The sequence below is a fragment of the Podarcis erhardii genome (genome assembly GCF_964252035.2).
Source record: "Podarcis erhardii genome assembly, chromosome: 6".
Taxonomy (NCBI): domain Eukaryota; kingdom Metazoa; phylum Chordata; class Lepidosauria; order Squamata; family Lacertidae; genus Podarcis; species Podarcis erhardii.
In genome coordinates, this window is record NC_138510.1 from 62,435,779 (window position 1) to 62,448,313 (window position 12,535).

The window sequence follows — 12,535 nt, forward strand, 5'->3', positions numbered from 1 at the left end:
CTTAAACCAAGAGAATAAGTGTTGCTCTGTGCATGAGTAAATCAGCAGCGGAACATACAAGTAAACATGCATAGAACTTAGATCATGGCTGTGATTCCTTTAGTCCAGCTCTATTCTATTGGCCTTTTCCCAAATAATAGTGATGGCTTAGCTTGTAGAATTGGATTGGTTACTTTGATTACACTTTCAAAATTTATGATTGGCTGAAATTACATTTTCTTTGACATCTCCTGGAACTATACCCATCTGCACTTTTGCCAATTTAATCCATCCAGCTAAATTCTCCTTGTGAACAGAGACTGAGTAAAGATTTGATTTTGCTGATATCCCTGGCAGCATTAGAGAATTCTTTGCTCTAAAGATTACTTTGCTGGATGCAGTAATGGCTTTCGTTGGATTTGCCTTTCCCATAGTAGCATAATCAAAAAGGCTGCATTTGCTCACTGTCCTACCTGTGGATTTATCTCTGTATATAAACTTTAGGGGCAGAAGCCAGAATTTTGTGACATCATTGTTTCTGTTCTTGTTTCAAGGTGATTTCGGAATAGCAGCTATGGAAAAATGGAGCTTAATGACAATTACTGCATTACTAGGCCTTCTTGTCCGTTGGACTGTGTCCCTTGGTTCTTACTCAGGTAGTAAATATTCTGAATGTATATGAACTATTGTACTGAAATTACTGTTAGAAGTTTATTAAAAGAAAATAAGTATATAGTAGTTAAAAATGAAAGGTGTATAATAATCATGTTCTCAACTCTGAATAGCCTTGTTCTTTTTTTAAAAAAAATGTATTTTATTGCTTTTTCATTATTATTTTATTTATATGCTGCCTTTTCATAGTTAAAACTATGCTCAAGGTGGCTTACAACATAGAAGCAGTGCTTTTTTCTGGGGGGATGTAGGGATATGCATACCCCTAAACATTTTGTTAATCCAAGTTTGGCCTCATTGAGGGGCAGCATTTCAATATGAGTAGGAAAATGAGAGTACCCCTAAACATTTTTAAAGAAAAAAGCACTGCATAGAACTATTTACATAATTAAAAACATAAAAGTTGTCGTAAGCAATAAATAAAGCACATCAAAAAGCACACAACCAAACTGAAGAATTTTCACATGTAATAAAATTTAAAATGCAATAAAGAATTTCCTTCATTTCCTGACAGCACTACAACCATAGCTATAACTATTAGAAGAAAGTAGTGTTATCTTCCCATTCCCTGTTCCGCCACATCTTACGCATAGCTATCTTAGCACTTCATGTTTACTTTCAATTTGATGAAGATTAAATCTATATCATTTAAGCTTGTTATAAATCTAAGCCAAATACAAAAGAGAACAGAAGAAAATATTACTGTTGTCACACAAATGTAGTGACAACAGTAGCTGTCTAATGTAGTTATTTAGAAAAACATTTAGTTATACAGTACAAGATTAGAACCTTAGGTTCTTTTCACAACTATGATAAACAACATCTGAGCTCTGTCTGGGTGTTGACCTCTCACATGATTGAAAGTGAGAGTAGCTGTTCTTCCTGGCCCACCTGCTTTGCTGCAACTCTAGGAACCTGCTTTACACATGTGCAGCTTAGAATCCTTCTGATCATGTTGCTTGGGGAGCCTACACAAGAACAGGCTCCTTTCTTCAGCCTTTCCTCAACAATACATGGATGGTGGGAAGGTGGGTCCCAAAAGCACAACTCTGGTCTCCCTTCACATTATTATAATCTAGTTACCATGATGTGGAAGTCAAAATGGGAAGATTGGTATTTAATTCTGGTTGTACCCTCACCTGTTCAAATTAACAGAACAAAGAGGAAGCAATTAAGATTCTGCTATGTCTAATGTGTTATGTTTTTTGGTATAACGAAATTAACTTTCCAGATGCAATAGTGTCTGAATATTAAGTTACAACTACTGTCCTATTCTGACGGAAACATCTAAGAACTAAAAAACAAAAACGAAAAAGGCCAACACTTTAACAAACTTTCAACATACAAAGGAGAGTTAAGTTGAAGCTGTTAGTAGTTGTGTATATTGCAACTTGTACTGTATGCCTTGCGTATTGTAATGCATAGTGCTGACCTGCTCACTTTTTGTTTAATGTATGTATTGTTAGACCCTCACTGGGGACAAGCAACAATTCCTTGCAGTTGAGTAATTTGTTAGATCAGGCACTATGACGGACAGATATACTCCCTCTCCCCTACAGTTGGCTAGGGTGGCAATTCTTTTGTACATATATCAGGTGAAAGTGGTGATGAAATGATGGTAGAGAGAATCTACATTTTATACTTGTTACCTGTATTAATACAAACTGCTTATGAATCACATTACATGTTTTCTAAATAGGTACAGTAGTAGCATAAACCATTGTAGAAGACTTGGATGCAAAACCCCAAATGTTCATTCATAAAATCCAACTATGTGTCCAATTTGCTGGTTACCCTCAAAATGTATGCAGGTGCTGCCCAATGCAATGGCAGTTGAGATCGAAAGGCTGATATCAGCTGTTCTAAATCAACATAGTTCCAACTTAAGGTGTGGATGACCAGATATAGGAAGGTTACTTCTGCTCTGAGTCCACTATATTTTAGATGCATCAAGCTTTTTTTTTTTTACTTTGCTTTTGCTTTTCTCACCATATATTTTCCTCCAGGTGGGTTTGCTGAACTAGTTAGCATTAGTGAATGTGGCTAACAAATGGCATTGAACACTACTGGTTCAATTTTTTTCATGGTTAAGAATAATATAGTACAATTTAAAGGTGAAGAATTATTAATATGAGGAATTAAATTTGTTTTTTTTGTGTGTGTGAGAGAGAGAAATTTATGTTTGTGTCATCAAGCTGCCCAAAGTCTTAGTTGCTTCTATATATGGGTTGCATCAAAAGCTATGGAGAATGTCCTGGTCTTTGACTGATCTTAGGGCAACATTTTATACTTTTTATATTTGGGAACCTCTTGTTCTTCAAAGGCACATCTCGTTCACTATAATAAAGCAGTACTGTATGCTGCTTTGAGGATCTGCTTAGTAATAACTTTTAAAATGTTATACTTTACAGCTTTTGTCTCCCTTGCAAAAGGTGTATGGAATTAAAATGTCCCCTTTGGAAGCAGTTCATTGCCTGCAGCCCATGGCTTCAATACTGCACACATGCTGTTTAAGGCTCACTCATTACAATGTGCTTTTGCAGCCTAATTTCCCAGAATAGCAACCCGAGGCAAAATATAAAGTGCAAAAACTAAAAAGAAAGGACCAAATAGTTTAGCTGATCAGTTTGGTATTTAATTACTCACCATTACTACTTTGCCTTGCGACGTCAACCTATATCCTTTTGCATCATGTGTACAAATAAACCCCAAACAATTAAAAATGGGTACCAATTTTTTTCAATGTATTCTGCTTGGTTCATTTTGGAAAACAACAACAACAAAGCACAGCAGATGCTAAAATGCTTGCCCTTGCTTTGTTTACTTTCACTGCTGCCTCAAAGTTGATAATTTTAACGGGCCTAGTTTTGACTGATTCTGGTCTTGTATTATATATTTTGCTGTTTGGACGTTAGTTCCTCTTTGGTTTTGTAGTGAGAAGAACACTGTCATAAACTCTTCCTAGGAGAAGCTATCACTGGTTGGTAATTTTTGTAGGTTTCTCAGTCTTCCCAGCATTGTAAATAATAGTGATAGATATAGATCTGCAGTAAAAGACAGCAGTGGTCAAATATCAAGCATTTCCATCAGACATTATTGTTTTCTGTGGAATCAGTAGGACCCTTGTAGGAATGTTTCCCATCCTTTTGGTTGTGCCCTGTACCTAGAGCATGGGCTGCTGCCATGTGAATGTTTTCTTTTGCTGAATCAATCCTATTTCCCTGTAGTATTCATCCATTATGTTGGTAAATGGGCAGAAGGAAGTTATTGCACATGTCGCTTGGCACATATTCTTAACTCTCTTCCCAAATGTCCATAGAGGAGTCTTCTGTTTGTAGAAGCACTGGCCTATCTGAAACCCTTTCCTCTTAATATCCTTCTTGTAGCAATTGTCTGCTCTCAGTGTTGCAAAAGGACAGATTATGTCCTTCTCTGCTGTTTGTGTGAATTGCTCAAACATAGATCATATGAAAGAATTATAGATAGCTTTCCTATATTTAAAAGAAACTCTTCAATCTCCATGAAGTTAGAGTCAATACCATAGAAATAAGTGTGTGCTCTCAATAGCTAATCAGGAACGACAGGAAATGAATAATCTGTGTGCCTAATTGTTTAATGTGATACTACCACAATTGGCTTGTTCTGTAGTATTCAATAAAGAAGAAACTCATGCAAATTTTGTACTGATTTTAAAAAGTTACAGGAAAAAACAAAGAATTTCTGACGAGAGAAGAAAGGGGGGGGGGGAGGAAAGAATAGGGAACTAAGAAGAATATTAATAAAAGATGTATTCAGAAAATGGAAATGTATCCTACGTCTAATACTACCCCAAGAACCTCTTCTCTTCCTGACAGAGCTGATTGTAAAAGAATGTTACATGCAAATACCTGTCACACTTTTGCTACAGAGGGTATATTAATTTCCAGGCAAAGCATTGAATTGCAGGCATTAGTAGAGCAAAATTAATTTATACATGAATTAACAACTGATAAATATAGTTTCCCATCTTTTTTCTTTCTTTTAAGGTGCAGGAAAACCACCTATGTATGGAGACTACGAAGCTCAAAGACATTGGCAAGAAGTTACCTACAATCTGCCAGTCAAACAGTGGTATGCCTAATTTTGAATTTTTTTATTCCCTTTTCTATGGAAAGACTATAATCTTGGGGTGCATAAAACCTTCCTGCCTACACAGCCCTTTGCAGTGTAACCCTACATAAGGCTGCAAAGAAGTAAGCCCCAGTTAAGTGTACATAACATTGCAGCCAATTACCATTTCCTTTACTTATTTTTGTTTCCCTTGAAATATCTCATTCTAGAGCTACTTAGATCTATATAATACCTGTATCTAAAATGTTTTAGAACAGACTTCCGGTCGGCGCCAGCGTTCAATGGCGGTCCTAGCCTCGAGCTCCGAGGCAGGACTGCTCCGTGAGTTCGGGTCTTACCCGCTACGGCAAGCGGGGGACCCCTAAAATCACAGGCGCTGAAGCCTGTGAGCAAGGAGATTCGGTGGGCACCTTTGCGCCCCCCGGTATCGTGAAAGAGCCTTTTTAAAGGCTCCGGAGCGGCATCGGGGCGAGCGCGGTGCTGAGGATCGCTACCCAGCTTACGGAGTGAAGCCGCGTCGCCATTGACGGAGAGCGCCGATTCCTTTCTGAAATTAACGATTGGTAACAACAATACCCGTGAGTAAGAACGGAAATTAAGGAAACGGGACTTTTAAAATTTAGAAGATTTGGCTGAAAACGGGAGATAAAATTAAGGAAGTCAACCTCCCGGATCTGCATGAGTAACGGAGCAATGAAAAGACTGAGCTGTACTTAAAAGGAAAGTTATTTTGAACTTTACCAGACCAGACATCGAAAGGATCTCCCCCCTGTAGAGCAGGGGAAGGGGGGGGGGGAAACAGAATTAATCTAACCTGTAAAAGAAAGAAAGAGTAATGAACGGGGAAGCTTCTGCTGCCGACACTTCTGGCCAGGCTGCCGGAGCAGCGATTGCCTAGAAAAGGAACTGTCAAATGAGCTGTCAAAAGATAGCGGTTACAAAATAAGATCTATCTGAAACATTTTAACGGGACTTTGGTGGATTACAGTTTTAATACTATAAAGTGCTACAAAGTAGGGACTTTTGGTTGGACTTGTGCCTTGACATTACAACAGCCAGAAGCCAGTACAAAAAGAGTTTTGGAACTAATTGAAATATTTGGTCAAGTAGCAGGTTTTAAATTAAACAAACATAAGACAAAGGTGTTGGAAAAAAATCTAACGATGGGGGAAAAAGATAGCTTCCAAAGAGAAACCGGTTTGGAAATTGCAAAAAGAGTAAAATATCTGGGGGTGAACTTAACATCTAAGAATGTGAACTTATTTAAAGATAATTATGAGAAATGTTGGTTGGAAGTGAAGAAAGATTTCGATATATGGTCTAGGCTGAGACTTTCCTTGTTAGGCCGAATTGCTGTCATCAAGATGAATGTATTGCCGAGATTGTTATTTTTGTTCCAGACACTGCAAATTTTAGACAAGATGGATTGTTTCAAGAAGTGGCAGAAAGATATATCTAAATTTGTCTGGCAGGGCAAAAAACCCAGAATAAAATTTAAGATTCTGACCGATGCAAAGGATAGAGGGGGCTTTGCCCTGCCTGACTTAAAACTTTACTATGAAGCAGCAGCTTTCTGCTGGCTGAAACCATGGCTACTTCTTGAGAATACAGATATTCTGGATCTGGAAGGTTATGATAATAACTTTGGTTGGCATGCATATTTATGGTATGACAAGGTAAAGGTACATAGAAACTTTAAAAACCATATTGTCAGGAAAGCACTGTATAATGTATGGAATCGATATAAAGATTTGTTAGAGAGTAAAACCCCCAGGTGGTTGTCACCAATGGAAGCCAAGGCGGTAAAAAGACTGAACATGGACTCAGATTGGCCAAAATATTGTGAAATTATAGAATATGATGGTGAAAACCTGAAACTACAGAGCTTTGAGAAATTGAAACCTAAAGTCCGAGACTGGTTACATTATTACCAGATTAATGAAACCTTTAAGCAAGACAGGAAACTAGGATTTCAGAAGGAGAGGTCAAAGTTAGAAACAGAATTGCTAGAACCCAATACTAAGAATTTGTCTAGAATGTATAATTTGCTGCTAAAATGGAACACACAGGATGAAACGGTTAAATCAGCTATGATTAAGTGGGCACAAGATGTTGGTCATGATATTATGTTTGCTGACTGGGAGCAGTTATGGACCACAGGTATTAAATTTACGGCATGTAGTGCCTTGAAAGAGAATATAATGAAAATGATCTATAGGTGGTACATGACCCCAGTCAAGCTTGCAAAGATATATCATCTGCCCAATAACAATTGCTGGAAGTGTAATGAATGCGAAGGAACTTTTTATCATCTTTGGTGGACCTGCCCGAAGATTAAGGCCTACTGGGAAATGATCTATAATGAAATTAAGAAAATCCTTAAGTGGACATTTATAAAGAAACCAGAGGCTTTTCTCTTGGGCATGGTGGGCCAAATGGTTCCAAAGAAAGATAGAACATTCTTTATGTACGCAACAACAGCAGCAAGAATTCTTTTGGCGAAGTATTGGAGGACTAGAGAAGTGCCTACTCTGGAAGAATGGCAGACCAAGGTGACTGAATTTATGGGATTGGCGGAGATGACCGGCAGAATCCGTGACCAGAAGAGAGAGACAGTGGAAGAAGACTGGAAAAAATTCAAAATCTATCTTAAAAATTGTTGTAAAATTTCAGAATGTTAAGATGTCAAGGGATTGGATATAAAGAATTACAGCTGCAAAAATTGAAATTTAAAAAAAAGCCTTAAAGAGAATTAAATATAAAAAGGGATGAAGGATTGCTAAAAAAATTTAAAATAAGGATGCAGTGAAGGGGAGGTTTGGGGAAGTCGTGTTATGTTTTGTCTGTTTTTTTTTGTTTATGTTGTAAAATTAATAAAAATTATTTTAAAAAATAAATAAATAAATAAAATGTTTTAGAACAATTTAGTCATGTAACAAAAATATATATCGTATAATGATTCCTGTCATCTGCCTTTAAGATGCGATCCACCAATTTTAATATTTTAGCAAAATTAATATTTGAAAAAAATGTTTTCCAATTTGTCCAGTTAAGTATATTTTACAACTATCAGTACCGATTTGTAAGTGATACAAATTCTCTGAAAACTGGAGTTCAGACATAAGCAGTAGATTCCTGGTTTCCACACCTCTCAACTTGTAAGGGTGGTGAGCCCATTCACATGGCCCGCTCTCAGAGACTGATGGGACCAGATATGTTCTTGAATGCTCTGGGGAATTTTCCAGTGGAGAAAGCAGGTGATCCTGTCAAAGACTTCGTCGCTATGGAGTGGCGAGAGGAAACGGGCAGTAGACACAATCACTGCTGAGCATTCTCTCTGGCATTTTCGAGCCCAAGGAGTTCTTGGTACTCTCAGGAGCTCCAGACTGTAAAACAGTCCGGATGAAGACTGGAGTGAGGTGGCGCAAGTCTCATTCTGAAGCCAACTGAACACTGCTAAGAACACACAGTCGTGCCTATAATGTGGCAGTAAGGCTGCAAAAAAAGAAGGAGGCTTATTTTGCAGTGCACATTGGGTCCTCTAGTTCTGTTGCTAATTTGCTACTGGACCAACTTCAAGGTGTTATAAAGCCCTTAACAGCTTGGAACCAGTTTACCTACAAGATTGTCTTTTAAAGCATATTTTGTCATTACATTGTGTCCTCCAGTTGTAATAAATTGACCACTCTGATGTGCAGAAGATGCTTCCTTACCACATGGTCAAGTCATAACTTACCTTTTGTATGTGCTCGTAAGTTGAGTATACTCTTGCTGTATATAGTAATGATGATGTTGGGTTTTTTACTGTGTGGGGGGGGGGAGAGAGAGAGAGAGAGTGTGTGTAAAGAGAGAAACTGTTTGCGACATGACCTAATTGCAGGAATGTATTTGTCATAAAATGTGTGGTTGGTATTGGTATTGGTGAGAAAGGGGGAAAGGATTGCTTAAGAATTAGCTGTTTTTAGAAGTTGATAGCAGCATTAAAATTTACAGCCAATGGAATGCTAACCAATAAATCTGCACTTGTCTGCCATCAAAACCAAATACTGTACTACAATTAGCCAATTTAGTTTAAATTTGGAAACTTACAATTTGTTCTGCATATATTGCTGTATAGTATAACAGTGTGAGCAGTGTAATGGGATGAGATTTCATTGTTTGGTAACAAACAAATTTGTGATCCCCTGTACTGGGTGCAAGGTGGCATCTTTTGAACGTTTGCCCCCTAAAGTCTTTGCCTTTGAAAAGGCAATGATTACTATTATTATTCAGGTTTGCTCAAATGGTATTATCATGTACTCCATGTTCACTTCCTTTGTTCTGGAAAAAAAGTATATTAAAAAAAGGTAGGCAGTAAATGAGAAATGTGATTTGTATGTAGTTTTCCTGTATGTAGTTTTTCTGAGCCAGAGGCACAAATTTAAATATTTCTGCCTTCTCTATCTTTCTTTGGAGCCCATGCATATTTATCAAAGACAATCTTGACAGCATCTTTTTCTTCTGATATTGCATGTTAGAAATGTGACAGTTCTTACCTTTTTTTCACACCTATACACAAACTTTTTCTTTGGAATCTAAGTTCAAATAAGAGCATGGAATTGAATGAGATATTTACTAGTAAATCGCAAGACATCAATATCCAAATGAAGGAGTTAAAACTATCCTGGCATGAGAAATTTTAAATGGTGGGATAAGGGGCAGAGATGCAGCTTTAAGAAATATGATTTATCATGAATTGTTCATAAGATACTTCAGGCTGCTCATAAGGTATTCAAGAAATATCATTTATTGTAATAAATGTCAAAAATTGGCTGCATTTGAGTGGATAGACTGGGAAAGCTAAGAACTTGCCCCTTGGCAATTATAAAATACTAGTCACTCTGTTTCACTGAGATTTAAAGGTTCTGATGTCTTATTTTTGTAACTTTTATTTTCATTGAATAAAATCTTCTTCCTTTCAACTTGAAGATGTGGCTAAATTCTGACTGCTCTCCACAGAAACATAAGTACAGAAAAGTCGTAAGAATGAAATTCCTTTATCTTTGCGCTTTCTTATTGTCCTCTAGAGGTTACTTTCTTGGGCTAGTTTAGAGGGCCTGTTGAATTTGTTGTTACTGGTATGACTGAACAGGATCATGACCTTTGTCATCTATTGTGCTGACAACTTGGTACTGTTGTAATTAAGCAGAGTTTAGTTTTTAGCACCTCCTAATTCTTGTGAAAGCCAGCAGTACTATTTGGATACTGTTGATATGGAGCAGCTCAGGTTCAGTACTTTGTTAGCTCACAAGATTAGCCAATCATTCTTTTAGCTCAGATGTTTGGGTTTTGTGACTTTGGAGAACTAGTGTTGGATCTTAGAATCCCTTAGATAAAATTGTGCTTAAGGCTGCAAAACCTTGAAGGCTGTAATGCTCTAACCACTTTTGTGGGTGAGCTGAGAGTTTGTTTGAACCGTGGGTTAGAATCCGGAGCCTTAGAGGGAGAGTGTGTCAGTAACTATATTAGTGACTTTGTAGTACTGTAACATTTTTATATGCAACTCTGTATTTCTTTAATATTTTGTTTAAGTTGTCTGTTGACGCTTCAGAAAACACCATCTTGTCAAAGCCACAGACTTTGTTAGAGAAGGGTCTTTGGGTACATATCTTCAGCTGAAGGTGATTGCAGAAGGTTTCAGGAGAAAGGCTGGTCAGGTTAGGAAAAGCGTCCAACGAATATAGAGGCTGACTGGAATAGAGCCTTGTATTTTTGGAGCTGCTCACATATATTGAAAAAGTGAAATTAATGGCACTGATGAATCAGATCTTGTGAATCATGGCAATTGGAACAATAATTACCTTTCATAGCCCAGTAGATTTTTGAATTATTCTAGCTTTGTTTCCTAGAAATGAAAATGTATTTCCCAGAACAATATCAGCTGGTTACAGGCACAAATTTTATATCATTCAGATTCTTTATGTCTTGTATTCTGCCGTAACACAAACATCAACAACTGCATCCAAAAACTCAGGCAAGTCTTTGTTTTATTTTAAAAAAGAATCTACAACAAAAATGCAGTAAGAGCCATATTTTAATATATATATTTTTACTATTGTACTGAAGCTGTCCAGCTTCGTAGAAAACCAACATGACCCTGGGTTGTATCATCCATTGGTTGTGCTAGTAGAATGCTGCCTGGGTGGAATGCAACATGTATAACCAATCTGTCTTGTCCTTTCTTCCCTCCTGAAGTACTCTGTATCCCTTGCAACCCCTCCTTATAGGGTTTGGGACACTTCTGAACAGTAAGGACCGTGGTTTACTGGGCTGCAGTGCAAGTGGGGAATTGGACAGCACTGAGCAGGGGGATCTTGCTGCAACGGGGAAAGGGAAGGAGGAAGATCTGCATTCTGTGTGAGCTGCATTCTGAAGACATATTTATTTCAGGGTTTCCTTTTCTTTTTCAGGTACTTCAACACCACTGACAATAACTTGCAATACTGGGGCCTTGACTATCCACCTCTTACTGCTTATCACAGTCTTCTGTGTGCTTATGTGTAAGTTAAATATGTGAGCATTATTTTAAATGCATTTTGTTTGCTAGAAGAAATAGAAAAATGCAGGCTGATCCAGGTATGGGAATTCTGATGCACAACTACAGCATTCCCCATTCACAATAAGTGTGGTGATTACGCACTTATGACCGTGTACACATAAGCAGCACGTGGGAGTGCTTACCTGTGTGGTAAACAATCACAGATGAGGCACCTCTGTCTCTCCTGATTATTTAGTGGATAAAAGGGGGTTTGTAGTTGGCTAAGTTTCTATGCCTACCTCATGAGAAGAGAAGAGAAGAGAAGAGAAGAGAAGAGAAGAGAAGATTGTGGGAGGCAGTGGAAGACAGGAGTGCCTGGTGTGCTCTGGTTCATGGGGTCACGAAGAGTCGGACACGACTAAAAAACAACAACAAAGTTTCTATGTACAGGCAACTCCCAATTTACGCAGGGGTTACATTCCGAGGCACCACGTGTTTACGTGAAATCACATATATTTGAAACGCCATTATAAAAGTCTGCAGACAACCTCTAAACCTCTGAAACTCCCTGAAAAAACCCTTTAAAATACCAGCAGCACTTACCAGGCGCCAAACTCCACCATGGTCACTCCCTCCAAACCTCCTTTCTCGAACTCAGACGTTCCACAAGTCTCAAAGGTCAGTGCAAGCGCTCTTGGAATTGCACCTGCAAAGGCTCATGGGATTGCTAGGTGTTGTTTTTGTACTTTTTGCCCTTTCTGGGCTATTTTTGCCATTTTTAAAGTCACACGATGCATGTGCGATTGTGCGTCAGTTGGACATATGTAAATTGTTAGTTGCCTATATTATGTGGTAAGGAAATACCCAGCATTGTGCCAGAAGATGTGGCATGACTTCCTCTGCCTTAGTGTTATGCCTGAAGCAGAGATTGTGGTCTATTTTACATATTCTATGATCAGGAAGCAAAGAACCAGCATTTATGGTTTGTTTGGAGCAAAATTATCCATGATTGTCTTTTTGGACAAAACACTGAAGCACGTTTTGTAGTTTGTTGTTGCTGCTCACAGTGGGAGGGTGGGGAGTGAAATGGGAGCCATCAGCACACATTAAATATGGTTTTCTGTGGTGCACAAACGTAGCCTGTATGTGAAAAGATAAAATATTTTCAGTTCTCTGTATTGCTGATAAGTGCTTAATTATAATTGAAATTGAAGCAGTTTCTGCATGATGGTTCTATGTGTGTCATCTGCATTTGTT

The 12,535-nt window shown here is 38.0% G+C and overlaps 1 protein-coding gene across 1 annotated transcript in view; it reads left to right on the top strand.

Annotated features, from left to right (window-relative positions):
- The first annotated feature begins 533 nt into the window (after window positions 1-533).
- Window positions 534-12,535, top strand: part of ALG6 (ALG6 alpha-1,3-glucosyltransferase) — a 35,704-nt gene continuing 23,702 nt past the window's right edge. The window contains exons 1-3 of the mRNA XM_081867288.1: window positions 534-635; window positions 4,677-4,761; window positions 11,211-11,300. Coding sequence (XP_081723414.1) covers window positions 554-635; window positions 4,677-4,761; window positions 11,211-11,300 — 257 coding nt within the window. The 5' untranslated portion in view covers window positions 534-553. The remainder of the gene's footprint in view (window positions 636-4,676; window positions 4,762-11,210; window positions 11,301-12,535) is intronic.